The 26,005-nt window shown below is 37.0% G+C and overlaps 1 protein-coding gene across 1 annotated transcript; it reads left to right on the forward strand.

Moving 5' to 3' along the window:
* Window positions 1-186: 186 nt before the first annotated feature.
* Window positions 187-22,982, forward strand: LOC146137326 (cilia- and flagella-associated protein 61-like). Its single transcript, XM_083393680.1, has 23 exons — window positions 187-275; window positions 1,244-1,396; window positions 1,673-1,794; window positions 2,822-3,006; window positions 3,730-3,857; window positions 5,150-5,284; window positions 6,193-6,421; window positions 6,738-7,009; window positions 8,142-8,242; window positions 9,092-9,287; window positions 10,018-10,146; window positions 10,761-10,907; window positions 12,479-12,599; window positions 13,112-13,263; window positions 14,176-14,389; window positions 15,155-15,258; window positions 16,118-16,321; window positions 17,616-17,886; window positions 19,407-19,674; window positions 20,158-20,341; window positions 20,749-20,967; window positions 21,260-21,418; window positions 22,602-22,982. Exons 1-23 carry the CDS (start codon window positions 240-242, stop codon window positions 22,833-22,835), a joined length of 3,963 nt encoding a protein of 1,320 aa, XP_083249806.1. The 5' UTR covers window positions 187-239; the 3' UTR covers window positions 22,836-22,982.
* The last annotated feature ends 3,023 nt before the right edge of the window (window positions 22,983-26,005 follow it).

A 26,005-nucleotide genomic window follows, 5' to 3' on the forward strand; every position in this document is an offset into this window, starting at 1 on the left:
CGTGTAAATTTTTGCGCACATTGTGCAAAAAATGTTCGCATCCCCGTCTCTCGTACGATGTCCTTCGCTACTAGCTTCTCGCTTGATTCACCCCAATAAAAATAAATTACTTTGTAACGCCACAAGTGGCAAGTTGCGATAGCAACGCATGTCAAGCTTGAATGAACAAATGTTTTGACCATTGAGTCAGATTTTGGCTTGAAAACATTGTGTTTTGATTCATTTTATAAATGTAAATAATGACGACCGTTGCATCTTCACATGGTCCCACAGAGGTATGTTTTAAAGCATTTAAAGAAATGTAAATATTGTAGCGCCTTTTGTAAAACTATTATTAAACTGTAAAACTGATGCTTTTAAAACTTTTATTTAACTCATTTATTTGTTTGTAACAATATGTTTCATAAACAATTAACAAATGCATATCACAATAAATTTAGGTATTTAATTTGAATGAAAAAGGTTTTATGTTTTTTTCACATGGTTGAATTTGTTTTAGTTAATTTGAAGTATTGTCTGAATAATTTCCTACCTAATAATTTTAATTGTAAGGAAAAACAGTTAATCTATACATAAACAACAAAAGTAATACTGTCCCTAACATAGCTCAGTTGGTAGAGCGACGGTCCCGGCTTGACCGGAGGTCGTGATCGTGAGTTCGAACCTCACTGTAGGCCAGTTGTTTTTCTGGCTTGCTCTGCTTGCATCATAGATCGACAGATTCGGCGAGTCTGCGATGGCTTTTCGGTGTACTATTGATACGTAAGCCGTAATCGTTGGTCATAAAGCAACTTCCGAGGGGCTAGATCGCAGATGTTATTAAACACATATGTTTGTGTGTGTCTTTCATTGTCCCTAACTTCTATTTGCTTCATTTACCAGCAACAACAAAGTGATAATAAATCACTGTTCATATGCCAGTTGTGTTAAGTATGACAACTGCTCCTGCAAGTTTTACAGACACAAACCAAACCTGTGCCAACAAAATCACAAATGCCCCAATTTTTGTTCAACACTGTTAAGCATGCTGGCACACTTTTGGTGCACCAACTCAACCCCATATTTTTACACATGCTCGTCCAGATCTGTCTTATTTCCCAGGCAAACATATGGGGTTGTTAAATAGCAATCATTTTCTTACTCCTTAGTAACAGAACTATTACTGTATAAGAAATAGTTCAGACTCAACCTTATTACCCCATTTCAGTCTAACTGAAATTAATTTTTTACAACTTTTTTTAAGGTGATAAATGCTCGTCGAACTGAATCTGTGGATGCCCCTGCGATTCTTGATCTTGTTGCCGGAAGAACGCACACACAGTTTGGGAGAGTCAACATCGTACATCTTATCGAGAAAGCAAATCTTTCAGTTACACTGAGCAACGAAGAAAATGAAGTAGGATTTTATTTCAACTTTTTTTAGGTTGTTTTTAATTTGACAAAACGAAAATGTTGTTGCATTTCATTAAAAGAATAATTTGTACGTTACTTGAATTTAGCTTAATTATAAAAATGTATACCATTTTGTAAGTTTTGGAATTATGATGGCTTCATATAAAGGAATAATACTTTTAAAATGTAAATATTTTATAGTTAATAAACTAGTTTTAAATTAGCTGGGATTTTTAGCAAGTTTTTGTCATGTGTAATTGATGTTTTTGATTTTCACCAGGTGTTGGGATTTGCAAGTTTTCTTGATCATCCCCAAATTGATGTTTGTGACTCGGCAAACTGGGAATCCTGGATGGACGAACTTAAGTTTGCTGTAAAAGACAAAGCAACTCCATTGAACAGGTAAACTTGCTTTATTTACTCAAAAAGTATAATTTGGGTTTTCTCATAAATTTTTTGTACACTAACTTTTTCGTACCTTTTCGTACCCCATTTTTTATATGTCAAGTTTATACTGACTTTGCAGATTGTGCTCTATATATAACTTTTACAAAATATGAAGTGGCACTAAAGTATGATTATAACCTATATATTTGTTAAAGATTAGACTAAGTAAAGAACTTAGTAAACCGAAAATCAGTTTGTTTGAATGTTATAAAAAGATAAATATATTTCGCTATAAAAGCATCTTTAGTATCTAAAAACATAATACAACATAAGACAAGAATACGCTAATAAAAACCTAAACCAACTGTTCTAGGCAAGTGGTGCACTACGCAAGCCGCAACTGCTGCAACTTAATCGTCATCAGTTGCTGCTTTTTTAGCGTATTCTTGTCTTATGTTGTGTTATGTTTTTAGATACTGAAGATAGTTTTATAGCGAAATATATTTATCTTTTTATAACATCCAAACAAACTGATTTTCGGTTTACTAAGTTCTGTACTTAGTTTAATCTTTATCATTGATGTGCAACCAGAATTGTTTGTTTTCACCATTCGGATTCAGGCAGATTTTGTTTTTCAAATGAAAACTTTGACTATGTATTTGTTTTGATAAAAATAATCTAAAAAAAAAAAAAAAAAATGAATATGCAGTTTGCAAAATTTGTACTGTGTAAGTTTTTTTGTTTCTTTATACACCATGCTAATCTACAAATAAGACCAGAATTTCCAAATGAATATATATAGTATATAGCAGAACTAAAATGAACAACACAATTGATTTATTATGCCGACAACCTTTTCAAAAGAATTATGTTTATACGTTTTTACTACAATCTAAAAAGGTAATTGAAATCTAAAAATATTTTTTTTTAAAGGGCTGGCTAATTTTGGAAAGCCCTTCAGGGTAATCTTATAGTTATTTGTAATTGCCCTTATGTTTAGACCATACATAATTTTAACAAATCTAATTTTCGCTCTTTGCAGCTTGTTTTTGCACTACTTCGTTGCCAAGGATGACTACACCATCGGTTGCGCGAGTGAGATTGTTCGCACAGTGTTCAACGCAGTGCCAGAACTCAGGTTTATTTTTCTCACCCTGAGGTCCGATATTCAACTTGAACCAGCGCTTACCGAGATATTTGAACCGGTGAAGAAAGAAGGACCCGGAGGTAACGCTCATAAATTATTTTTATTGCCTATATAAAAATGTAAAAATTTGCCTGATATAAACTGGTGTTTAGTGGGGCATCTTTGCTCCTTTTGTGAATCCTAAAATGCAGTTTGATCATGATTACATGCAGTGTTGCAATGCCTTGACTTGACATAAGTAGGTTAAATGTACAATTTTTTTTGCTTAATTTGTACAAAAGACTTGACTTGGCATTAAGTCGAATTGAGTGTTTCCATTCGCCATTTTCCTATAAAGTTATGCTATTTATCTGACTTTTTGCACACAGAATTTTTGATTCTGTATTGTTTTTAAGTTAGTGCTCACAATCGGACGAGTTCACGGTTTATTTTAAGTTTAAAACTACGATTTATATCAATGATATGACTTGCAGTTGACTTGCTCCAATAATGACTTGACTTGGACTGGGACTGGGACTATTTTAAAAAAAAATTTCTATTTTTTTTTAATCGTACGAGTTTATAAATTGTAATAGTTTAATTTGTTGTTTTTTTGACAAGGACGTGACCTGAAATTGACTTGCTCTAAATATGACTTGACTGGGACTTGGCTTGTGGAAAAGATGACTGAAATGGGACTTTTTAGTTATTTTACAAATGACTTGACTGGGACTTAAGCAATTTCAAACCAACATGTTCACAACAGTGCTATACTCCGCGACCCCTCTTTCCCCAGAACCCCACTAACCCCCCTTACCCCTTAGGCCACCACACCCTGTACGCTTGTCACCGACATGACCACGCCCCCCTTCTTCACATCCGCAAAGCAGTGGTGGAAGACCACGATGACCTCATTCCAATCTTCAACAGACTCAACAATAACCTGACCGAGGTAAAAAGAGTAGTTGTTCCATACCTGTAAAGCATTATGGCAGTATGGCAGTTTTGTAATGAGTAATGACTAAAGTTAGTGACTTGAATAAAGTGCACTTAAGACATTGTATTATTGAATTAAGTTCTTTGGGTAAAATAATAACCTGACCGAGGTAAAAAAGAGTAGTTGTTTCATACCTGTAAAGCATTATGTTAGTTATGTAATGACTAAAGTTAGTGACTTGAATAAAGTGCACTTAAGTCACTGTTTTCAAATACTTGACTTTAATCAAGTTCTTTGGGTAAAATAATAACCTAAACGAGGTAAAAAATATTATTTGTTTCATACATGTCAAACATTATGGCTTCTTGAATATACTGTTTGCCGCCAGGCATTGTATCAATTGTAAAATTTTTCTCCCGGCAAATATATTTTTTTTATTAAATATACCGACGTTTCGATAACCTATACAGGAATTGTTCATCAAGGAAAAATTATATATATATATATTTGCCGGAAGAACAATTTTACAATTGATTATTATGGCTCTTCGCTATTATTTTTATTGGTTATGCAAAACAATCAGCTAAGGGACTTTTACCCAACGTAGGCCTTCGGTTTAAAATCTATCGTTTAAGATCAGCCTAAGATCTTTAACCATAAAAGAGGTAAAATCAGCACCGCGCGCTTACGTTTAAATTGAATATATTTTCCCCAGTGTGGCAACGCTAGTTTTAAACTGGTTCATTTTTTTAACCTAAGACCTTAAAAGATAGATGCACTGTATCTCTTTTGGTCTACATTACGCCGAAAATTTTGCCACAACAATTACAAATTCGTCGTCTGTAACTCGTGTAGACTTTGTTTTAACCAAAGTCCGCCGTTCCAGGTTAGAAAATACCAGTGTTGAAATGACTCGGGTCGGTTCCTTAACTTAAGTGCACTTAAGTCACTGTTTTTAAATGAATTGTTTTGACTTAAGTCATTTCACCGAAATGACTTGACTTGACTTAAGCGTTTCGGATTTATGACTTGACTGGGCCTTAAGTCATTATGCCAAATAAACTTAATTGGGTATTTTCATTATATCTATTTTTCGATAAAATGGTAAATTTTATGTCAATGACATGACCTGAAGGTGACCTGCTCTAATAATCACTTGAGTGGGTTTCACTTGTTATGTTGGCAAAATACTTGACTTGGACTTAAGTTATTTGCAAATGACTTAACTTGGACTTAGGCCATTTCAAAATGACTTGTAATACTCCAAGCGTATGTACCAATTAGTATCTACCTATCTATACTTGCAGTCGTACGGCAACTATTTCTTGGCTGAGATGATCGAGGCGCAGAACGACGACAACCACGCCTTGGTTGCTGAAGTTGGAGGAAAGGCGATCGGCTTCATCAGTATTTGCTCGCACGTTAACATCAAACTGCTGCAGGTGAGATGGTGGAAATAAGGATATTTTGTATTTCATCCCGGTACGAGGTAGTGGCCTATGGGCAAAATGTAAAGGGGTTCTTACTGTTGCTGCTAAGGTAAATTAACACGATGGGGAAGGTTGAAAAGGGTAATTTCGGTAACCATTAATTATTGTAATACTTTCATAAATCTCCTCACCATAATTAAGACGTTGTAATGTGAATAATAAATTATACTACTTGCCATTTTAATTGACGCTTAAAATTTTTGGTGTTCATCAAATTTTTTTGTAATTAGTTCATGTTAGTTACCGTGGGGAGTAATTGTTTACCACAAAAATAATGAATGACTAACCTTCGGCAATAAACGTTTTGTTCTTTACCAAGGTATCTCTGTAACTTCAGCACCTAGCTTAATTGCATATCGTATAGCAAGCGATACAAGCTTAGCTTTGAATCAACTAGAGACCTCATAGGCGTTTTCCAATGAAATTTGTTGACGATTGTGAAGTTCTATTTAGGAATACGTGATCTAAATCGGCGTTTCTCAACCTTTGCGTTTTATTCGGTTTGTCGCCGACTGCAGTAGTCCACCATGTTTAGAATTATTTAGAATGGTTACCAGGGAAATACAGAAGCGACATCGCTCATATTAATTTAATAGTAACTTATTTATGCTATTATCTTATTTGTGTTATTTTCACTTTAAACAAAAAGTTCAGTGGAGATACTTGGGTCTCCTAAGCTTTGCTTTTATCCTTACGCTTAATATTTAGGTCATGACGACAAACGGTTGAGAAACACTGATCGGAATCGAAACTCTAATATGTACATTTATTGCAAAAATGTTATCCCTAAAAAAGACAAAGATACAGCTCAGAAGCCACGAAAACCTTTTAAATACTAAAATCAATATTATTATGTTTAGGATAGTTTTGAGCTTGATTGCTTCCACGCATTACGCAAGCCCCATCCTGATGACCTACTGGAGCCAAAAAAGCCCCCCAAGGCCCAGACCCCGCCCCCTGTTGAGACCCCAGTAGCCCCAGCGACCCAGGAAGTTAAGGGGTCAACGTCGACCCCGTCAGTCAGTGACGTCAGAGAACAGGCGAGTAAGGTTTCTATGAGGAGCGCATCGGAAATCGGCGAAAAACAAGGTAAGACTTTATTTGATTTTTAAACTGCTGCATAAGTTCTCGTTTTAGTTTCTTTTTAAAAATGGTAAAAGTGGAGTTGATATGAATATCAAAGGCCATACAGAAGTAGGTATCATTTTAAACGTTTCGAATAATTCTTTGTTCATTTTCAACATCTCTTTATTCATTTTTTTCAAAACTCCTCTTTTAAAAAGCCTAGAAATGGTAATAAAAAAAGTATTAAGTTTAGGCTAAGAATTTTAGTTTTAGTACGAATTTTAACCTTTAAAAAGTCAAAATTCCTTTAAAAGTCACCAACACTGCCTCTACTTTTCAGTGGAGCGTGTCGGCTCGGTTTCCGTGGCAACAGAGCACTCCTCGGTCACTCCCAACCAATCAAATGCTTCTCTCAGCGGAGTAGGAGCAAGTTCGAGCGCCAACGTTGTCAAGCCAAAGCTTAGCGAGGCTCACATGGGAGCGAGCTCCTCCTCTCTGCTCCTCCAAGAGGAGAGTGGAAATGAGCAAGAGGGAGAGGGAGCAGAGGAGTCGGAGGAGGTTTTTTTGAGCACGACCTCACTTGCTGTTGAAGCACCGCTGAAAGAATTTGTGGTGGGTTGATTTTTAGTTCAATTACATCAGGAGCTTCTTGATACAACTATTTGTATACGATAAAAAAACATTATATCAATTGACATAATCATATACTTGTTTTAAGTTGATTGTGTTTTTCCAGTTCCGTTTTTATAGTGACATTTCAGTAAAAAAATCCTAAAATTCCAGTCGGGGTACCGAACATATATTATTATATTAATTTTCAGGGGTGCTGTAAGCCATAAAAGGTTGAGAATCACTTAAGTACATGAATGGCTTGTTTTGGGAGGTTATAACTTTATGGGCTTGGGTAGTTTTAAATTACTTTAATTTTTCACCTGATAAAGCTGAATTGGACTGTTATTTACATGTTAGGTATAAAAGGTGACTAGCGCTGCAAGAATTTGCGATGGGTTGATTTTTAGTTCAACTACATGAATTGCTTATTTTTTAGGAAATTTTATGGGCCTTAGTATTTTTAATTCCTTAATGTTTTCACTTGATAAAGTTGAATTGGTACTGTTAATTAGGAAACTTTATGGGCTTGAGTAGTTGTAACTTCCTGTAGTTGTAAACCTAAATTGACACTTTAAAATTGCAGTTAAAGTATTGAAGGTGGCCATCACTGCCAGATTTAGTGGTGAGTTCGTCGTAAGGATTTAAAATGACCTTTTGTTATATATTGAACTTTATCGGCATCCTGTATTTCGATTTCCTTATTTATTTCACCTACTATAAAGCGAAACTAATAATTTCAACTACAACAGTTATTAAAGGTGGCCGCTGCAGCCAGACTTTCTTGTGGGTTGAATTTTAAAAGAACCAATTACAGAATCGCCGGAGACCCAGTATGTTTCGGGTTTGCTTTCAGGCGTTTAAGAATTGCCAAACTCAAATTATACCTAACGTACATCGGTCTGTAAAGCACAGGAGTTTCATAATGACCATATGATCGTAAGTGGCATGCTTCAATATACGAAGCACAGATGCCTAGTTTGTTCGGGGTTTTATTTTAGGCATTCAACATATCCCGAACACAGTGTGCTCCACAATTCCTCTGTGACCTCTCAATATAAGTGAAAAGTAACTTTCGAAGCAATATAAATGGAATATTTCGAGTTATAATAACGTGTTGCTTTGTCTCGTGTAGCCTCAATATCATGGGGAATCCAGCGCTTTCTCAATTCAGCTCTTCTGCATCGAGGAACAATTCGAAATGAGATCTTCCGACTTTCTGCCGCACATCTTCAAGTGAGTCGCAACAGAGAAACGTTTTTCAAGATTTGTTTTAACTTAGAAGCATAATGGCTTGAGGCTGTAGTTAGACGTAATAAGAATATCAAAGCCCATAAAGAAGTAGGTAGCATTTTATGAAAGTTTCCAATAAAACATATAATGATTCGAGGTTGTTGTATCATGTACAGAGTACACAGACTTTTTTTTGTTAGACATAGAAATAGTGTCAAACCTCATACAGAAGTAGGTAGCATTTGGAACCTTTCAAGTATCTCTTTATTCAATCTCAACCTAGTCTGACTACTAAGTCTTTTTACTGAAAAACAGTCTATTAGGAAACTACAGCAGTAATAGCGTGTAAAAGAAATTTCCGAAATTATAAGCGAAAAAAGTCATACAATACAAGCAGAGAATTTTTTTTTAAATCTGATGTAAATATTCTCCTTACTTCTTTAGGTTATCATCAGATAAATACAAAAATATATTTGGTGAGTAGGGATGCCGAGACCTTAAATTTGATTCTGATACCGTTATCCGTTATTTTGACAAAAATTACAGCGACCTGATCTGGTACCAAATGACGTCATTACTGTACTCATAAAAACAAATATAGGAGAAGTTGAACGTTAAAAGGTATTTTTTCCCGGTTTTTAGGCTGTACTTTGCTTTATCGTTAAAAGTTGCCTTTAGTTGTTAACCTACTATTTTTTCTACAAATTTACTTTTCAATGTATACAATTGCTGCATTGAATTGCAAATCATAACTAAAATTCCTAATAGTTTGGTATCGGATTAGTACTGGTGCCACTTTGCATCGAGTAAATCGTACATCCCCAATCATAACAACCTTACCCCTATTTTTAGGTTATTCCCCGACAAGGACGTGGCGGTGATCACGGTGCCCCACATGGTCCCGGAATTCCCCCTGATTCAGCAGTTCGTAAGGGTAACCCCCCGCCCAAAGGCCAATGTGCCCCACGAACTTTACGTATTCCACCGCTACGGATTAATCAGCTCCGGCTTCACGGTCCGGCCCGCCTGCACCAGTGACTACGAAAAGGTAGGCCTGTGACGTCATCACCCCCCGAAACTAGGGGTGTTTTTTATATTTTACTTTATTTATTGTCTGGTAGAGGTACATAATGTGGTGGCTATGTGTTAAATAAACCTATTGGTATGTATACGATAAGTAGACGTCGGGTTTTTGGCAGAGATGTTCATTTTGACGTTTTATTTTGATTTTGCCCGGACACAAATTTCGGTGTAAATTTTCACACCATTCTTTAATCTTCAAGGGATCTAAATGTATATTTTTGTTATATTGTCAAGAGAAACTGGTTTTTAACTATGAGATGTATTTTTTGAAAATAACGATTTTTACAATAGAGCAAGCTTCACTAAACATGAATTGAACATATACTTTTCTTAAATATGTAATTCGGCCCACGGCCCACCGTGCATAACTCACCAAAGGAGGCGTTGAAACAAAACCAAACACAACATTAACCCCATGAAATTCAAACAAGCGTTGTAGCCCCATATTTTCACCCCTGTTATTTCCAAGTCGTTTCTTTAACATGTTACACAGAGAACAAGCCGTTTCTTGAATAGTCACCAACCCGCTAAGACCTTCCTCGCAAAATGTGTTGTACTTCCCCCCACAAAAAATAAGCAAGCTTTTGAATTGTTTCACTATCCTCTAAATTTATTCCTAGTAGGCTTTTATTGGAAGCAACCAAAACTTTAGCTCTACAATTTAAGGATTGAAGCAAGCTTATGTTTTCTGTCAGGTCGTTAAACTGGTTGGCAACATCGAGTTAAAGGAAAAGCTCCTGGCAGATCTCCGTCTTTTCAACTCAGCACGAAGAGACGACGATGGAACTGAGATACAAGCCTTTGTGGCGGATTGCTTGAATCAGGTTAGGAGTACGAAGTTATTCAGCGCGTTAGTTAAAGTTGCTCACCAAGCCTAGTGATTTTAGTATTCCTGCTTAGCTTGTCTAATGTTTTTAATTTCCATATATTTGTACAAGTAACTAGATTAACTTCTTTGGTGGTTATTCGGATTAACTGATAGCAACCAAATACTTTGCACACGTTGCAGAATATTTTTTTGATGTAAATACTATAAAACACACATTTATTTGTTTTAATTGGTTTGATTAGGACTCGGTAATGTTAAAACAACAAGTTTTTTATATTTAAAAGGGTTATTGAAAGTTTTTCTGTGCGAACTTGAAAATAACGTATTTAAAACAATACATGCAAAATGTTGCATATTTATCTCAAACTAAAAAAAGAATAAATGTGTGAACCGATTAAAAGCAACTTGTTTTTTCTCATTTTTTTAATTTATTTTGGAGCATAATGGTTGGAGATGGTAATAAGACGTAATAAGAATATCGAAGCCCATAAACAAGTAGGTAGAATTTTGAATGTTTTAAATAACTGTTTATTCATTTGCAACGTAGTAAGAACAAATTAGTTTATTTTTTAATTCGTTTTTCCCCTTCTAAATCCCTGTCATCCCCAGGTGGTTGGGATCTGCATCTTGCGTAGGGAGGAGGACATTGAGCACGTTCGCTCCCACTATAACGTGGAGGACTTCATCTACTTCAACCACCACAGAAGAGACGAGCACGCGCATCTCCATCACTTCGCACTAAACCCAATCTTCCAGGTGAAAATAAGTTTCAGAGACTGCCTCTTTCAGTATCTAGGACAGTGGTTCTCAACCGGGGGTCTGCGGCACTCTATGGTGCCATTTGCTCTGCGATGGCTGCCATGGTTTCTGGGGTTAAGTCGAAAATTAAGATTTTAGATTATGGTGCCTTGCCGCGAACTGCATGGCAAACACGAACTCAATCGTCACGATTGAAACCAATCTTTCAGGCGGGATAAGTTCAAAGTCTGCCTTCTTATCCAGGGCAGTGGTTCTCAACCGGGGGTCTTAGGGACTCTAGGATGCAATTTTTAGCGCTTAAGGGTGCCCGGAGATATTTAAGATTCTTGGGATTCCAATTTAAACTCTATTAGTTAGCTTCTAGTTTTTCACTTTTATTTATTGTAACGTTCCAGTTAATCCACTCGGCAAAAATGGTAGCAAGGGTGCTGCGAACTATTTATAATTTCTGTAGGGTGCTGCAAGACAAAAAAGGGTTGGGGAAGACTAATTTAGGGCAAACAAATGTTGTTTTACGAGACCACGTCCGTTTTTCACCAGGCCTTGTCGCAATCTCAATGAATGTAGTTAAACTAACAATTCAGATGCATATTTGACTATATTTGTGAATTAGAACGACAGATAACCACGTTTCCAAAGGTTACTTGTTTTAGAAGTTACCTTATGACGTAGTCCGTGACGTCATCTCTGAACATTTTTATGCGTTCCTGTGGGAGAATTATTTTACTTTTACTCTGGTTAAAGCGAGCTTAGCTTTTGTAAACTAAACTCGTATATTGGAGAAATAATTTATATGACTCAATAATTTTTGCTTTTTTAATGAAAAAAAAAAGTTACCGCCTTTTTTAATGTTCAAGCAATTTTCACTTTTATTCTGCGTTATTTTTCTGTTTTTTGTCCTCCTGCTAACTATAGTTGTATTTTAATTTAAAATTAGAAAATAAAGGAAGAACTCTGTCATTTATCTTGTTAATTATTTGTACTGAGATGCTGGAAAAACTCCAGTGTTTGTCCTTAAACATTTCACAGATCGAAAAGCATCACTAATATGCCAGCCAACATTCACAAAAGGATTGTCGTACAATGTAGGACTTTGCCGGTTTTGCAACCATGACACTAATGCTAACCCAAATGACAGCTTATTTTAATTACTGAAAACAAGTGGGGCACCCTTGACAAATTGTATTTTTAAGTTGGCGATCTTTCGCACAAGGTCAGAGTGACCTTTCTGTTTACTCATTTTCTTTCGTTTTTAAATTCGTATAAAAGTTATTTAACCCAGTAGAAAAACATGATTACCTCCTATATCAAATAAGATTTTAGTTACTTAATAAATTTTATTATTTTTTTTTTAACCTCTGCTTGGTATAATTATTACATTTGCAAATAATAAATCTGTTTTTGGTTTAACAATCCAAACGATTTCTTCAATATTGAAGTGTTTTTGTAATATCAATATATTTTGTAAATATCAATACTTATTATATCTTTGTCAACAGAGCCACGTGATAAGACAAATACGGATATCAACCAAGATTGATTATTTTACTTATTTCTTTACTTTTCAGCATTACTCCAAGCACTTTATCAAGGACGTGTTACGTCAGGGCCACAAGTCGTGTATCTACTACCCTGTTTACCCGCAAAGTGTGGACGCCAACCTCCTTGAAAGACATTCGCTCATCACAGGTGACTTAAAGGGATTTACCTGTTTAGAAAAACACCTTGTCAGACAAACCACAAAAATTCCTCTTAAGAGAATTTTAAGGCTGGTACATTAGTGAATACAATAAACCAATTTGATAACGTGGTATTGTAACTTGTTTCTCATATTCTCTATTTTTCTGGGCTTTGAATTTCTAGGATTAACGATAACCTAACTGCAGCACTCCGCTATACATTTTACATTTTAAAGTCTTTTTGATAATTCATGAACTGTTTTTTAATTGAAATTTTATAATTTGAGAAAAAAATTCTCTTGAAACCAGCTTTAATTTTACCATAGCTCACTATTTTACAAAACTGGCCTATTAGTATTACGCTGGTTAAGTGGCAAATTTAGAAAAATAAATACGAAAAAAAATTAACTGAACAACAAAACGCGAATGTTCATCAACAAATAAAAGTGTTTAAATGTTTTTTTTGTTTCTATTCTTTCGGCTTTATTTATCTTTTCTCGACCATTTTTTTCGGAACCACAGGCCTCAACTTCATGGTTCCGGTTCGGGCCCGGCGCCAGATCGTTTACCCCTTCAAGGAACTGGGGGTCAACGCCCCCTCGGAACGCGTCACGGCTCACTTGCCACCCTACGCACTCAACCATATCAACAGGAAGCTGACATTGGAACCAAAGGTTTGTGAAAATGTTTTTATCTTCAAGCAATATTTTTCCCTTTGACGCAGTTCGTCCCTCATAAATCATGTAAGAGAGTTCTTGCTTGTTTGTTTCTTGAAAGTATTTGCTACTTTTAATGCTCTGCTGAAAAATCGTTAATCCAAAGACTTTAACGCAGCCTTATTTTAGCCATCAATAGGACTCTGCTGTACTCTTTACTCGTTTACTTATCTATATTACCATTCAACGTGACATCAATTCTCCCGGCAATATAAGTTCAACGTACTGTTTAACATGGCTTACTTAACATTGGTTCTTCTAGCAACACAGGCTAGAAAAGCGATTAGCCTGCGAACCGTCGCTCTATCAACTGAGATACATAGGCTCAGAGAGGATCAAGTCGAGAAACAACCGTAAAACTACCTGTGGTGAGATTTGAACTCACGACCTCCGGTTATACCGGGACACCATCGCTCTACCAACTGAGCTAACTAAAGCCGTTATCTTCGGTTAGATCACAGTTGTTAAACACGTCTGTGTGCATCTTAGTTGATTGTCATGTTTGTCTTATCCAAAAACAAGTTGCACTGTTGACAAATAGTATTTTTAAGTTTACGAGCTTTCAAATAACCATGGTTCATCGGAACAGAGTAACAATAAAAACTGTAAAAACAAGCGACGTAGAGGCGTAAGGACATGTCTTGTTTAACAAAAGAAAATATACCTGACTTTTACGCCCAACAGGCAAGCGGGTCAAACACTTTCACAAGCGCAAGTTATACGAAGACATACGCAACTGCGTTGGTAGCATCATTGCGTAACTGTTGGTTGGATGTATGACTGCATGTTAAACGGTGCATTGCCCCAAGAGTCCGGGGTTGACAACCCCAAACATAATGTTTTGTATCAACCACATCCCTAAATCGCCAGGTGACCATCAACGCTCGCATCGTGGTAGTTGGAGCTTCCGACCTCGGTATCGCTTTCCTGGAGAGCATCTGCTTTTGTCCCCATCTCCGCTTCAACAACCTTACTCTCGTCTCCAAGAGGGGACTCCCCGACTCGTTACGCTCGGCTGCGCACAACTACAGCGACGATGATCTTGCCAGACTCTCGCTAAGGTCATGGGTCAACGTGGTGCAAGGTGAGTGTGCTGGCAGGTTGAGTTGTCCGATAATATCGGATCGGAGCCGATACCCTATGTCAAGTGGTAGTATAGGTACTCGTCCGATAATATCGGATCGGAGCCGATATTCGATGCTGAGTGGTAATATCGCTACTCGTCAGATACTAGGGTGGTATCGGTGCCGATCCGATAGCAAAGTATTTGTGCTTAACAAATCAATAGTTTTAAGTAAGGATGTCCGATAATATCAGATCGGAGCCGAACCCGATGTCAAGTGGTAGTATCAGTACTCGCCCGATCCTACGTTGAAATCGGTGCCGATCTGATCCCCTAATTATATAGAAATTATAGACATGATTTAAAAACTTAGTTATTACTACAAAGGTTAATTTATCAATAAGTAATAGTAGACAGTAGCCTTGCACCTTTTCCTTATTATAACTTTACTGACCTTGGATACAAACTAAAATCACGTTTTGAAACCCTTAGACTTTTGGGGAGAAAAAACATCACTGACTCTGAAAGGGTGTCTTGTCCTTTCTTGTAGAACACAATGCCCATTTTTGTTAAAGATCACAGGTGTTAAACACATTTTTGCAAAAGTTGGCTAAATCGACACTTAAAGCCTGGTCCCACTCTTGTTAAATGTGCTTATCCCAAACATGTTGGTTTTCGGGTCTAATTTTTGACATATAGCTGCTTATTTATGTGCGTTTCAAAAATGGCCGTTTCAAGTATTTCATTAAATCCAGATTTAGTGTTAAAAATATTTGCTGTTTTAAGGTGTGATGACGGGTATTGACCGGCCCCGTAAGCAGGTGATAACAGCAGATGGATCAAGAGTTTCCTACGATCTTCTAATACTTTGCACCGGTCAGCAATACCAGGTATGTGGGAGTCAATAAATAGGATTTGTAAGGTACAAAAGCCCTTTAGGCATTTAGTTTTGGTTTCTAAGTTAATATAACTATTATTTCATCCTAAACTGACGTACATTCGTAAAATACATCTGTAGGATCTTTGTTTTGCTGTTAGATCTTTTAGTGCTTCCAGACGTCTGAGTAATTTTACCAAAATCAACTTAACGTCGAGCATTTAAGCTTTTATAGAGTAAATCAGTACTTGTGACCCGTTAAATAACGTAAAATATTAAAAATGACGCCGAGTGGTAAAACGTGACGTCATGCGTTGATTGTTCAAACTTCGGTTTTCAATTTATGTCAATTGCACCAATTTATTAACAGTTGTTTACACACATACCTGTAAACCAACTGTGATAAGCCCTTCTAAAGCTGCTTTTTTGACCAATGATAACGCATTATGCATCATAGTACACCGGAGGCCATCGCAGACTCACCGAATCTGTCGATCAATGATGCACATGCTAGAAAAACAACTAGTCTGCAGTGAGGTTCGAACTCGCGACCTCCGGTCATACCGTTGTTTTTCTAGGCTACCTTGTTCATTTATAGAAAATCATGACGTCACACTTTCAAATTCCAATCAAACACTGCCAAAATTATGCTCTTTCACCCCCAGATCACCAGTACAATGACGTAGAAGTAAAAATTGATGGTGTCAAACGTAACGTCACAATTAGGAACCCCACAATGCAGAAAAATTGACATTTGTAAAATAACATAATTTCGCAGAACAAGAGCAACATTTATTTATTAACAATAAGAAAAATCATGACGTCACACAAATTCCAATCGAACACCCCCTAAATTCCCCTTCTACCCCCAGATCCCCGCCCCAACCGGAGCCGACGTGGACAACATGGCCACCAACCACGACCTACCCAAGGGGGCGTCCCTAAAACCCCTTGACCCCAAAACCCAGGTCCCCGAAAACGTGATCGCACTCAACGACGATTGTGACGTCAAGATGCTGTCACAATGGGCGACTAAGAATGCATCAAAGCTTGAGCTCACGGCCAGTGATAGTGAGGTAAGAAACATTAAAAACAAATAAAACAATAAATATAAGTTAAAGATGTAAATGTTCTGAGACAACTTTCCATCGTTGCGTTTAAGTATTGTTTAGTTTTTAACAATTTAACTTGTAGAATATTTCCCCCGAGGGTTATTTGGAATTTCACCAAAAACGCGCTCGCTTAAAAATCTAAACATTCCAGGTCTTTTTCTCAAGTATATTCTTTAATAAAGTATTCTGCTTTCAATTCCTGATAAGTAATAGCCGAATACTCAAAGATAAAATATATTAAAAGATATATATATATATATTTAGATCGAAAATTCGAATTAAGACATACTCACGCAACCTTTACTGGCGAAATACACGTATATATCTTTTACGGTCTTTTAATAGAGTATTCTGCTGTATTTTCACATCTGATCCTAACCCACTTATATCGCAGGCACCCTCGGTAATGGTGTACGGTCGTACTTCCACTTCCTATACGCAGGAATCCAGCCGCTATTTTTGGCCCTTTTTTACCAGGCCAACCCGCCATCTCTTTTAATGTATTTAAACTAAGATTTCAGTTGCATATTGGGCACCAATTCAAACGACAACTTTGGTCTTAAGGCCCGTTTACACTACAGCTGCAGTGAGCGGAGCTGAGCTGCACTGGGCGTGGAATTGTTTTCACTACAGCTGCAGTGAGCTGCACTGGGCGTAAAAATCGCGACAAAACGTAATGTTTTTCTATAGCTGCACTTGGCTTGAGTTTAGCAAAGCGTAAAAATCGCGACAAAACGTAATGTTTATCTATAGCTGCACTTGGCTTGAGTTTAGCAAAGCGTGAAAATCGCTCCAAAGCGTATTTTCTTTCAGCTGCACGGGAGCTTGAGTTTAGCAAAGCGTAACTTTAAGCTAGCTGCAGCTGCTTCACCGGGCTTGAGTTTAGCAAAGCGTGAAACGCTCGCCACAATAGAATTTAAATGCAAATTACGCTTTGCGCAGCTCAGTGCAGCTGTAATGTAAACGGGTCTTTAAGGTTAACATTTTTAGATGCCCCAAAAGCACTGAAACATGTGATCATGGAAATCACCCTGACCCTCGCAAGATAACTGTCGAGCGTCCTGATCAGTAACAGTAGAACACTCTAGCAAAGCTGGTAATTCGGATCGCACTTAATTAAAAGATCATAAAAGGTGTATATATTTCGCCAGCAAAGGAATCGTCAATATATTCTTTTCAGTATATCTGAATGAATAATCTATTCGAAATTAAGATATAGTGATCTTTTAATAGAGTATTCTGCCCACTTATTTCGTAGGCACCCTCAGTCGTGGTATACGGTCGAACTTTCGACGCATACGCGGCAATCCAGCTGCTAATTTCCAGTGGAATCCCGGGAAAGCGTTTGATCCTTGTTCGTCCGCCTCCTCACAACTCACCCGTGTCGGTGGGCGATGACGCGTACCTTGGTGACCCCTTCAACGAACCAGCAGTAAGCGACACGCTCACCAGCGCCATCGAGCGGGCGGGCGTGCGCGTGCTCGACGACCACGTGGTGGCGCGATGGGAGTGCGAGGAAACAGCGACAGGTAAGTGTTTTTTTTTATGTTTTAAAAAATGGCCAAAACGCAGATCTCTACCTCCGTTAGTAGAGACAGGTTGTCCGAGGTTAAGGTTCGGAAAAATAAAATAAAAATTACGATACATATTGGGCATTTTTGACGGATTTTATGGCCAATACTGTTTTTAGTCTGATTTTTTTCACGTGGAGAAAAAGTTGTCCAAGGTTTGGGTTAAAAAAAATATGGCCATTCTGGTTTGGCTTTTATTTTGCGGCCAATACTGTTTTTAGTTTGAGTTTTCTTCCTGATATACAAAAGAGTGTTTTTGAAAATAACCTCTTTTAATTTCAATCTGTGAGTAAATTGCCCAATTCTTGCGTAAAACGATTTGAGTTGATTATAACACGTTTTTTTTAACCCGGAATATATATTCAAGTTCAAAATATATTGTACTAAACTAGTAAAAAACGATAAGGAGGCAGCACTATAGTATTGTCGATGTTGTTATTCGCAGAACCTACCAATGGCATCAATGGCATTTTGAACTCTCTCTCTCTTTTGGTTATTCTGCGGTTTAATTTTTATCTCATCATTCCTCGTGAATGAAAACAAACAACTGTAAAAAAATAAAACTAAAACTGTGAAACAAAAATTAAAAAAGTGTGTTTTTTTATATTTTGGCATGGTGGTTGACCAGATTCTTTAGTTTACAGTCAAAATACAACCAATAAACTCACAAGCTCTCTAAATACTGAGCTTAAAGCTCGGCCTGACGAGAGAATTTAGATTATAAAATAATACTAAAGCCAAGCAATTGCAACCTAAAGAATTGTTAAGGTACATATCCACGTTTTGAAAGTTATTGAATGGTTTAAATTTAAATCGCGATTAAATATCCGCAACTTAATGAGATTTTTTGGCACTGTTACCTACCAAAAGCCAATTCCGTTCAAGTCCCACTAACAAGCAAGTTTCCATCAAAAATAATTCTCTCTTACCTGATGAAGCACGGTTGTGCGAAAGCTCGTCAACAGTAAAGCACAATTTATCAACAGTTCCACTAGTTTTAAGCGTTAGCATTTCTTCTGTCTGTTCGTTTGTCTGATATTTGTTATTTTTCACCAATTCTCTTCTGAAGCTTCTTTTTGATCAACGATGACGCTTCCGTGTCATTAGTACACCGAAAATCATCGCAGATTCACCGAATCTGTCAATCAATGCAAGCTAGAAAATTCTATCCTAAGGTTGTCAATAATTTGGTTGAAAAACAAATTTTCCGATATTGTTTGAAAATTGTTAAAAAAACAACGTTTAACCATGAAACAGCGTGAGAATAAGGGTATGTTTTAGGCTGGAATACGGCTGCTTTAAGACTAATGCCAGCGTTTTTTTTAATAACAACTGTGATCTAGCCCTTCTGAAGCCGCTTTTTGGCCAACGATCAATAGCACATCGAAAGCTTTCGCAGACTAACCGAATCTGTCGATCAAGGTTTAGCATTTTTTCTATCTGTTCTTATCTTACATTTGCCATTTTCACTCATTCAGGCTCCAAGGTTACTTCCCTATCCTTCACGACCCCCAGAAAGCCCCTTCTGTCCCTTCCCTGCATGGGTCTGGTCTCACTCCACCCCCGTCGCATCGACCCCTACAGTTTCCGCGCCTGCAACGATTCGTGCCTCGTGTTCGACGGACGCCTCACCATAGACGCCCACTTCGCAACCAACGACCCTTCAATTAAAGCAGCTGGACCACTGACCAAGTACGCCCGACGATATCACGTGGATGGACTCTGGTCGCGTCACGAAAACTACAGGTATTTTGTCGTTAATATTGGGATGTCCTAACACATCAGATCGAGCCCACGATACCAAGTAACAGTGTTGTAATAACTTAAGCCAATAACTAATGACTTGACTTAAGTCACTTAAGTTCAAATGACTTGGCTTGACTTAAGTCGTTTGGTCAAATTATGGGTTGACATGAAGTTTTTACATTAAGTTTCAAATTCAAACCATTCAATAACTTCCAATACGTTGATATGTACTTTAATAATTCTTTAGCTTGCAATTGTTTGTTTTTTTACAAAATTGGGTTTTCTATCTTAATTTTTGTTCATAAAACAATTTGCTTGCTATATGGAAATCGCTATTTTGTTGTGAACGTAGGGCAGCTGGTAAACTTAAATTAACTGGCATATGCTGCCGAAACGTCGCGATTTCTATCTATACTTGAATCCCCTCATTAATAACAGTTTTTACACGTTTACAAACGTTCAAAACACGTTAATTTCTCGCAGCTCTCGAGAAATCGGCTTCCGCCTTGCCATGTCGGTGCTTCCCCTATTTGACCCGACACTTGAGGGGGTAAACGACCCCCCTCCCCCGACCCCCGCCACCACGGTGAAGCCTGGAACCCCGGGCCCCTTGGCCCCAGCGGAGGACCCCCATGAGAAACTTATCCCAGTCTACAACGATGCAAAGGTGAGAGCGAGAGGGTAATTTATCGGATTTCCTGGGGTTCCTAAACCTGGGCGAACACCCAAAATTAACCCTGGGTAAGCTACGGCTGATCTTACAGGTAAAAATAGTTTTGAAAACAAAATTGAAAACTAACTATTATGAAGTAGCACTGCTGCTGTTTTTAAATGTTTTAGTTTCATATTTACACATCAAATAGTAACAATGACTTCTCTTCAATGCACTTAATTCTATGTTTTTTAAAGACTTGCCCATAAATAAAATTTTCGAATTTGTCAACAAATTTTCGGTCAAAATGCAAATGGTGACGAGCCTAAAATGAACAACCTCGGTGCCATTTGAAAACAGTGACTTAAGTGCACTAATTCAAGTCATTGACTTAAGCCTTATCAACACTGACATCCCCACAGGTTGTGTTCGGCGAGCTACCGGGCGGCTACCGCTACTTGCACGTTCGCAAACCAGGGGAGAGACCCCCCTACGCATCGCAACTAGACAATCCGGACCACGGGCGTGAGATTGTGACCGGGTCAACAGAGTCAGGAGACTACTTCCGGCTCCACATCAACCAATACAAACGCGTTGAGACCATCACGTGCTTAGTGAACCCGGAAAAGGTCGACCTGCCGGTAAGATGAAGTTTTATATACGAAAAGCTTGTTTTTCTTTTACAAAAATTAATTCTGACAGAACTAGGTTTAAGCCAGGGGTGGGAAATTAGTTTTGACAGCGGGTCGCATGGGAAATGAAAAATGTCTGGAAGGGCAAAAAAGTAGACCTAAAAAACGCATAATGCAAAGTGTGATCCTTTTCAAAGAATGCTTTAAATATTCATGTTTTGGCAAGCTGGAAATGTTACCGGACCCAAAATGGCGTCCATACAATCGAGCGTGCATAACAATGAGACGACATGTGTTTTAGATGAGCAACCTGGTTCGGCTGTACAACTTGCACGAGCGTTACTTGAACAACCTGCTATCGAGGGTGGCCGAGGGACTCATACCAGACCTGTTCGCGTTCTTCCGTGAGCCTTGGTGCCTTGCAATCTACCACGATCGATTCAACGATTTCAGACAAGAGGTGAACAATACATGTTGGTACTAAGCCTTTGCTTAATGACTGTAGTGTACATTCTGGTGTTTTATTGACTCAAGTCAATGACTTGACTTGACTGCACTTAAGTAATTATTTCAATTAACTTTGAAAAACTTGACTTTAGTCTTTTAGGCAAAATAACTTGACGTGGCCGTATTTCCGACTAAATCTAAATTTTTCCGACTAAATACATGACTTAAGTCTTTTTGACAAATGAATTGGCTTGAAATGAAGTGCATTTTTTGATAAAATTGAGCTATTTTGTACGTAATAGAAATGACTTGGTATATGTGGCATTTTTATTTATTTTATGGTTTAGTTATAGACAAGAGGTGAGCAATAGATGTTGCGCATAAAACTTTGCTTTATTATGACTGTAGTGTTGGTTCAAGTGTTGTAATAACTTCAATGACTTGACTTAAGTGCACTTAAGTCACTGTTTTTAATTGACTTCACTTGACTTAAGTCTTTTGGACAAATAATTTGGGTTAAAATAAAAGGTTTTCCTTAAGCATCTTTTTGTTAGAAAATTGAGCTATTTTTCCTAATTTTTTGCACATAAAATAATTTGCTTGGTATTTGCTGTATTTTTTTATTTAATAGTTTATTAATTGGTTATAATCGTACGATTTTACAAATTCCAATAGCTGAACGTTTCTTTTTAATTACAAGGACTTTAAGGTGACTTACTCAAATATAACTTGAAGGGACCTTTGACTTGGTGTTTATTCGGAAAAGACTTCACTTTGACATAAGTTATTTACAAATGACTTGACCGGGACTTGAGACATTTTAAAGTGACTTGTTTACAACACTGGTAGATTCTACAGTTTCTTTCAAGGTACAATGGTTCCATAATTTGTAACCCATAGTCAGGCTTTGTTAAAAATGAATAAAGATTTATTCAAAACGTCCAAAATGTTACCTAATTCTGTATGGGCTTTGATATTGTTATTACGTCAATCTCCAACCATTAGGCTCAAAATCGAACCGTTAAATGTAAGAAAAGAGAAGTGAGAAAAACTAACAGAGCAAAATAAACTTATTGCTTAATACTTTGCCTGGTATAACCATTCAACTTTATTTTCGTTGTTAATATGTTGTTTGAAAGCACTATCTCCCTCTCTTTGATTCCCACATGTCGTTAAACGCCATTCCTTGACCCTAGGTGCGCGACCTTCTTTCAACCACTCCTTCCGGCGCCCAAACTCTTCAATCGCTCGAAGCTAAAGTGCGACAGCTGGTGGACGAAGATCCAGTCATAAGCGGCCAGCAGAGGGCAGCCTTGCGCGAGCACTTTATATCTACCGGCCAGCGCAAGGCGATAGAGGCTCGTCTACTTAGCTTCCTCAGCTACAACTATTACCATCTGCCGATGTACGCCAAACCTGGCATAGTGTGAAGTGCTTTAATGTTGATTCCTGTTTTTTGTATCGCCCGTCGTACATTTCTCTGTTGTCGTTTTCGTGGATTCGAATTTTTTGTGCGCTGCGTTTTATTCGCGATTCTGATGTAATAAATACGCTCATGATGTGTTCATGTTTAGCTACCCAAGTATGTCATTTTTTTAAGCAATTTTAACGAAACTGGGGATATACTTTGTAAAATAACACACTCAAAAAAGGTGGTAACCACCTTGGTTAATTTGAAAATTAGAGTGGTGTTTGATACTTGTTATTTTTTCGACTCATATTTAAGACAAAAAGTTTCGCGATCCAATTCGATTTCAAATGAAGTTGTTACTTTGCTCAACCAGGCAAAATAGATAAAATCCAAACTTTTAAAGGTACCTATTTTTACCAGGTTATAAGACCGAAAGTTACCAACTTTTTTTTATATATTTTCCTTTCAAAGTATAAACGTTGCGTGGATTGCAAAGCATGTCTTAAAATTCTTATATTTTCGGTGCCGAAACAATACTGTTGTCAAACGAGTGCCGATACTTACAACTTGTCATCGGGTATCGAGTAAAATACAAAATTATGGAACAACCCTAGTTACAGCTATCAACACTCAATGTATAAAACTTAAAATAAACCGCATACAAAAGAAACTTCAAAATTGACAGTATCCAATCCATCATTTATACAAGTTAAACAGTATTTTCTTAATCGGTATTATAAAAAGTATTACAAAAATTATGAATTTGTGCGCTTAAAGCGAATGCATGGTTAGGGCAAAGATACTTTCTCTCAGTCAAAGTTTACAAAATCTTGCTTCTTCAAATCGACTTCAACCGAAATGTTCTCTCTGCAGAAGCAAAAATATTTACATCACAAGCAGATAAAATCGAGCGATAATTCTCGGTTTCAAGTCGTTTGTGATGTCACAACTGCTCAGCGGTTTGTAACAATGGTTCAGCGCTATTCTCAAGTGGCCGTTGAAAACTTGACCTTGACGATTGCGATTCTCAAGGTCAAATATCGGCAGCTGTGAAAGGAAAAGTTGCTTTTCACTGCAAAGAAAGGTTTTCTCTTCACTGTAGAGTGCGATAAGTACCTAATTGAATTACCAATTCCACCTATGCTAAAACACTGGGGTGTTAGAGAAGGAATTAAAATGGGGAAGGGGGTGTAAGAAGTCGGTTCAACTGGTTAAAAACATTAAGGAAGTAACTTTTTGTTTTTGTATTGAGACAAAAAAAACAATTTCACCCTTTGAAGATTATTTTTGAAGATTAGAAACTGTATTAATCGAGTTTAACGCTTTTAGGTACAATATTCACGGATCTGTAATCTAGCTTGATAATGAATGTGTCTCACATTAACTAATGATGATACAAGTATACGTATCGAAACTTTGTTAAGATGATGTGGATCTACTCGATCTTTTCGGCTTTGGTGTACTTAATGCTTTTGTTTTGTCAAAATTTCGCCAGTAAAACACATTCAACAATGCCATCATGTTACAAAAGTAAAGAATAAATTTACGTTGTGTATTTACAACAAGTATAGTCACTTAGAAATCTTTTTTTTTTATTTAAACTGAATGTAACCAGTACATACACATACAGTAAGTAATTTCATGTCATTTTTTTTAAGAGACTTATAGCATTGACATAATTAGAGTTTCCTAATTCAAACAAACCCCGGAAATCGTTCTGCACGTGGCGCTATTCAGAGGCTGCCAATACAAACACAATCACGGAAGCACGCCGTGCTGGATTTGAAGCCTTGACGTTGATTTAACTTTAAGCAGACTGCAGCCGCTAGATCGGCTCAAGTGTCAATAAAAAGTTGGCATTCCTTTCCGTCAAGAGCGCTTTATCAAAAATCAACACACATTAACAACCCTTCAAAAGACATGGAATACCTCTTCGAAGGGATTATCTTGAAATTACTGTCAAATTTTGGTGAATTAATGCGACCGAAGTGTTCCAAGTTTTATCGCATTTCTGGTCAAAAAGAATTATTTTCTCACTTACCTGTCGAATCTTGGCGTAAATTATGACAGTGATTGTTGACTAAATGGGAATAAGAAAGGTTTCTCGCACCATACATACTGTTGCACCGAATGTGTAATGTTGACAATCAACTTGACCCTTGCATGATAAATGTCGACCTTAATTTTTGATCAGTAACAGCAGAATTACTAGCTTTGCTAGACAATTCTGCTGTGACCATAAATGTTGAATATGGTATTTGTTTATTATATAAATACTAAACATATTAAATAAAAAATTCCAACCAGGACATGTAACAGACTCTTTAAACGAGTAAAGTTTTCTTTAAAACTTTCTATGCCCTTATTATTAGATGAACTTTCAAAATTGCGGGTGTAATTAGTTTAATTTGAATAGCGTAATAAACTACAGGCCTAGGTTGAGATCATATTATAAGCCGCAATATACGCATTTCTTCAATGACTCAATAGCAAACAGTCAGGTCGTGACATATTCAGCTATTCTTGTAATAGCGGTTATTCAATTGGAAAAGTAATTATAATCATCATTAAGTCTGTAATGGCGTTGCTAAGTAGGGGCTGTCATTTTTTATAAATAATGACGGGAAAAAATCAATTTTGTAGGATTTTACAGGAAAATAACTTAATAAAAAAGGGTTTTATAATAATTAATCGGATACTGGACTTTGGTTACAATATGGACTTCCCTGATTTTAGCGGGGTCTACAAAATTCCAGGACCTTGCCCTATGACGTATACCGATCTAAGGTTGTCCAATAGTTCTATAGAAAGGTTGTATCGGTATTTACCTGATAACAAAATATTAGGAATGACATTACATAATATATTTACTGATAACTCATATTTTTGACAAAAACTATTTTTGACCGACACCAAATGACGTCATTACTATGCTTAAACAAGCAAAATAGATGAAATTGAAACATGTAAATGTTTTTCCAGTTCTTTAGCTCAAAATTTACTTTAGCGTCAATGAATTTAGTTACTCCAGTTAATAACCTACTGTTTTTTGATAAATTTCTATTAAAAATTAGAAAACTCTGCGTTGAGTTGCAAATCATGGCGGAAATTTCCATATTGATTTGGTATCGAATCATCCTAGTATCTGACGGGTAACGATCCAACACTGTAATTTCTATTTTAAGGGTA

This window comes from Ascidiella aspersa, chromosome 7, assembly GCF_963924565.1.
Source record: "Ascidiella aspersa chromosome 7, kaAscAspe10.2, whole genome shotgun sequence".
In the NCBI taxonomy this organism is placed as follows: domain Eukaryota; kingdom Metazoa; phylum Chordata; class Ascidiacea; order Phlebobranchia; family Ascidiidae; genus Ascidiella; species Ascidiella aspersa.